Source organism: Myotis brandtii, unplaced genomic scaffold (genome assembly GCF_000412655.1).
Source record: "Myotis brandtii unplaced genomic scaffold, ASM41265v1 scaffold435, whole genome shotgun sequence".
Lineage (NCBI taxonomy): Eukaryota > Metazoa > Chordata > Mammalia > Chiroptera > Vespertilionidae > Myotis > Myotis brandtii.
The window spans coordinates 295,880-300,806 of record NW_005366635.1 but is presented as its reverse complement, the minus strand read 5'-3'; the positions used below and the strand labels follow the sequence as shown (position 1 = coordinate 300,806).

The 4,927-nt window shown below is 60.6% G+C and overlaps 1 protein-coding gene across 1 annotated transcript in view; it reads right to left on the bottom strand.

Moving 5' to 3' along the window:
* LOC102251931 (E3 ubiquitin-protein ligase HERC2) overlaps positions 1-4,927 on the bottom strand; it is an 86,271-nt gene that overhangs the window by 13,185 nt on the left and 68,159 nt on the right. Inside the window, 5 exon segments of the mRNA XM_014546210.1 lie at positions 395-502; positions 1,012-1,165; positions 2,373-2,564; positions 3,627-3,764; positions 4,293-4,479. Coding sequence (XP_014401696.1) covers positions 395-502; positions 1,012-1,165; positions 2,373-2,564; positions 3,627-3,764; positions 4,293-4,479 — 779 coding nt within the window.

Below are 4,927 nucleotides of genomic sequence, written 5' to 3'. Positions count from 1 at the left end.
GTCACAGCCGGGTCCCTGCCTGGCGGGCTCTTCAGCGCAAGGGAGGACCCGTGGGAGCAGGGACCGGCCCAGCGGCCACCTGGCTGAAAGCTACGTCGCGTTTGTGAGGCTGCCAGGGAAAGCCCGAGCTCCTCCGGGACTGCACGCGCCGCCCGAGCGTTCGCAGGGCTTGTAAGGAGCGTCTGATGAGGAGGCCCTGCTGGGCCAGGGGAGGGGGGAGGTCAGGGAAGGGCTGCCAGTCCTGCCCCAGACGGAGGATGGAGACTGAGAAGATGCGCACAGACACTTCCCCTGGGAGACGCTGTGGGCACGTCAGCCTTCCCCTCCCCGGGCCTGGCACGCTTGGCAAGGCTACGTCGTTCCTGAAGGCGGGCAATGCCCCCCACTCCCTCACCTGAGCGCACGGAGACGATCCTGTTGACGCCGTCCATGACGGTGAGCGGGTCGTGGCGCCTCTCCGTGGAGCACTGCCGGTCAAACTCCACCCGGAGGCCTTCCGCACCTGGCAGGTGAGCAGAGCAGTGAGACCCCAGCGGGCACACCTCGGCGAGACCAAAGCCACACACACCTGCGCTCTGTGCCCAAGGCGCCCACCTGACAGACACTACGCAGGACCCTATGCTGCGTGGCTCCCTGTGCCACGCTCTATCCCGAAAAGGAAAAGGTTTTCAGGAAAGCGAGGAGTCTCATGCACTTTTAAAATTCTGTTCTAGAGCCCTTGCCAGCGGCTCGGCTGGTTGGAGCATCGTCCCCTCCATCAAATGGTGGCGGGTTCAATTCTGGTCAGGGCACAGGCCTAGGCTGCGGGTTCGAGTCCCGGTAGGGGAGCACACAGGAGGCAACCGATCCACATTTCTCTCTCACCTCGATGTTTCTCTCCCCCTTCCTCTCTCTCAAGTCAATTTTAAAACATCCTTGGGTGAGGATTAAACCAATTCTGTCCTCTCAGCCGGCGGTGGCCGCTCCCAGGATGGAACCCAGAGGTGCGGCCCGCGAGCCCCACCCCCGCACCTGGGATCTTCACGGTGCCGCTGGAGGAAGTGTCGTCCGTGTAGGGGTGGCTGCTCTCCACCACCACGGGCTGCGAGGACAGGCGGCCGCTCTGCGAGTCGGAGGCCACGTCTTCCAGCTCGGTGACGCAGAGCTCCAGCAGCATGTCCGCCACCTGCGGGGAGAGGGGCCAGGTCGGGAGGCCGCCCGTGCCAGGTCCTGCTGCAGGGACGGGGTGGCCGCAGGGAGAACGGGGTGGCCGCGGGGAGAACGTGGGGGTCTGAGGACTCTGGTTCAGATCAGGGCTTGGTCTCCTCGCTTATAAAATCAAGCCGGCACAGGCTCGCAGAGGAGGGGCTGCGAAGCATGAAGGTGACCAGGGAGGAGGAGCCGACATGGACACCCGCAGGCGCCGGGGGACAGAGCCTGTGATGGCAGCCGCGCCTGCTCCCCCGGGACGAGCGCTGCCCCGGGGGGAGAGCCCGGGGAGAGAGCCTCGGAGCAGAGGCGCCAGGGGAGGAGCAGCTGTGTGGCTGTTGGAACTTAAACCAAGTTAAAGAAAACGACACGTCGGGTTCCCGGGCGCACGGGCCACATGTCCAGGCGCAGTGGCCGGGGAGCGGACGCTTCCACGGCAGAAAGTCCTGGTGGACCCAGGCTGCCAAACACCAAGACCTGAGTCACAGCTACAACAGTCACGGCACCGTGGTTAGAGCATAAGGATTAGATTCATGGAGCAGAAAAGCTTGTCGATGAGCCCAAATGCACACAGGAATCACGAATACAAAAAAGTCGTTCCCAAATTCCTGATATTGTGGCCACATGTTTGTCATTCGGGGAAAATAAAGTTGGATCCCAACATATCCCTTATATCAAGATAAATCCCAGATGGCTCAAAAAGACAAATGTGATCTATAAAAATAAAAGCATAATATGCAAATCGGACCAGACAACCTTCTGGATGCAGCCGGGGCTGCGAGGGAAACCCAGGTCCCGGGTGCCAGGGGAAGCCGGTGCGGCAGCCGGGGGAAGGGAGGCCTACTCTTGCACAAATTTCGTGCCTCGGGCCTCTAGTCAATGAAGAAAAAAAAATTACTAGAAGAAATTGGTTTCTTTAAACAGTGCCATGGTTCTCAGCATAAAACAAAATCCAGGAGCCGTAAAGGAAGCCCTTGCAGAGCTGACGCTGTCGAGATGAGGGACTGCTGAACGCCGACACGGGCATGCCAAGGCCCCGGGCCACGGCAGCCCAAGGAACAGCGCAGGGCTGGCTTACACGGAGCCCTTCCACCCTGCCGTCTCCCGCATGGAGTCCATCACAGACAAGATGTGACACCACATGTCATTGACACGGAGCGAAGGCCCCCTCCCGCCGTGCTCACCTGGGGGTAGGCGGTGCCCATGCCCGACAGCACAGCCGAAAGCACCTCGCGGCCCCGGTCCCCGGCCCGGCCGCACACGGACAGCTTGAGCAGGTCCACCAGCACCCGGGTGTCGTCGGCGACCAGCAGGCTGGTGAACTCGTCCAAGGCCTGAGGTTCTGGGCCCGAGGCCTTATTCTGGCTCTCAACATCCTACAAGGCCCAACAGGAAGGGAGGAGCGACGTGTCAGAACTCCACCAGCTCACCCACAAGCTCCCAGAGATAAAGGGGGGCCTTCAGGAGGCGACAGGACCAGGAGGTTCCGGGGAGAAGTGACAGCCTTGGGGCCCCCCCCACCAGGACCCGAGCTTGAAACCCACCATCTCTGGCCTCAGAGCTGGAACAGGACCGACCTGGTGGTGGGGTGGGAATCGCTGCCTGCATATCCCTGCGTGTGGCTCACGTGACGGCTTAACACTAACAACGCTTAGTTTGCCATAACTTACAACTCACACCAAGACGAATGAAAACCTGCCATGCAACCACTACCAGTCCTAACGCACTCAGCCAGAAGCACCGGGGGCACGAGGCACCGGTGGGTGGACAGAGCACAGAGCCAGGTGTCTGCAGGGCCTCCAGGTACTTCTCTCCCGTGACGCTTGTGACCTGACACACAGTCACTGCCCGCAGTGGGGAGGCCTGGACGCTCACTGACACACAGTCACTGCCCGCAGTGGGGAGGCCTGGACGCTCACTGACACAGTCACTGCCCGCAGTGGGGAGACCTGGACGCTCACTGACACAGTCACTGCCCGCAGTGGGGACACCTGGACGCTCACTGACACACAGTCACTGCCCGCAGTGGGGACACCTGGACGCTCACTGACACAGTCACTGCCCGCAGTGGGGACAACTGGCAGACACTCCTGAGCAAGTGATAAGGATTCGGGTCCCAGGTAAGGCTGCCAATCAATGCCCCCCGCCCCCCCCCCACACACACACACTAAGGAGCGCACAGAGCCAGTGTCCCTCTGTGAGGACTAACGAGACAGCACGCCCTGGGGCCCTGACCTGCAGGGACCTCCTGGGACAGGAGCCAGATCTGCGTGGAGGGGATGAGAAGCCCTGGCTGGCGGAGTGCGCACTGCGGCCGGGAGGGGAGGGTGGGCTGTGCCCAGCTCGCCCAGCGTGCAGGGAGCCACCTGTGTGCTGCCTCTGCAACCCCGTGTGCAGTTAACAGGCTTTCAAAGCGGAACCATCAGGAAGCCCCTGACCTCTTTGGCTTTGGTCATGGTTTCGGCGATGATGCTGGCAGCTCCCGGGTCATCTGTCACCGGGATGAACGGCCGAGAAGAGGCTGAGGAGGCAGACGGGGTCACGGCGGCAGGGGTCACAGCATCCTCAGAAGAGATCTGGTTTCAAAATCCAGGAAGAAGAGCTCAGCAAAGTGCACATGTCCCAGACTCCTCAAAGCCTCACCTGAGAGCCCTCTGGCCACCCGGGCGACCCGAGGCTGCAGCCAGATGTCACAGTGGGGACAGCGCTTCCCCCCAGCGGGGCTGGCAGCCTGCACCAGGCACTCCTGTTCCCAGGGACACCTGGCGACACCAGGACAGGTCACAGGAAGAGACTAAAATGAGCTCACATCCCTTCAAGCTGATTTAGCCCCAAAATAAGTTACAAAATATTTTGACTTTTAAGCGGCCTAAGGTTTTGTAATTGCAGACAAAGGACTATGGACTTGCATTTAGCATCTTTTTGAAAGAATAAATCAAGTTCCACTTAATGTTTAAAAAAAAAAAGCCTCCTTTTTAAAAAGAATATTTTCTAATTCAAGCCCAAAATCACAGCAACAGGCAGGAAGGAAACACGGAATGAAGTGAGACAATGACCTGGACTCTCCTGCCCTCCCCTCTGACTAACGTTACTCACACACTCACCTCCCCTCGCTTCTCCTGCCAGGGACTGGGGCTCGGTCTGTCCTCGGGGTCAGCAGCCAGCAAGCACGCCTCTCCGCTCACGGGACTGGCTGTGGCGGACGCCTCAGAAGGGGGTGCCGAGGAGGAGAAGGAGGGGCACTCCGGGGCAATCATGCTGGCTGGCATCAGGGCCCCCACCACGGCATCTCTGTCAGGAGGGAGGGGCCTGGTGAGCCGCCTTCCCCACGCAGGACAGCGGCAGGAGCGGGCGGGCACCGGGAAGGACGCCCTCGTTTCCACAGGACACACGGTAAAGTGTTTCGGAAAAACACTGAACATTATCACAAGGGACTCACTGCCTGGAAGCTAAGAGTTACTCCTGATCTTACGTATCCGAACGCCTAGTGACAACGAGAAAACTGCCGAACGCAAACATCACAGCAGGGTAAGCCCCTGGATCCCCTGGGAAACCCAACGGCCCCATCAGATCCCAAGGGGGTTCTGTGTGGAAGCTGCAGCCAGGGCAGCTCCCAGGAGCAGCAGCACCCACGTCCTCTCAGGGCTGCATGGCCTCTGTCTGAACCTGCAGCCCCTCCAGGTGCGCCCTCCACGCCCCGGCCCCTGCAGTTGCTCCCTCCTCGCCCCTGCCCCTGCAG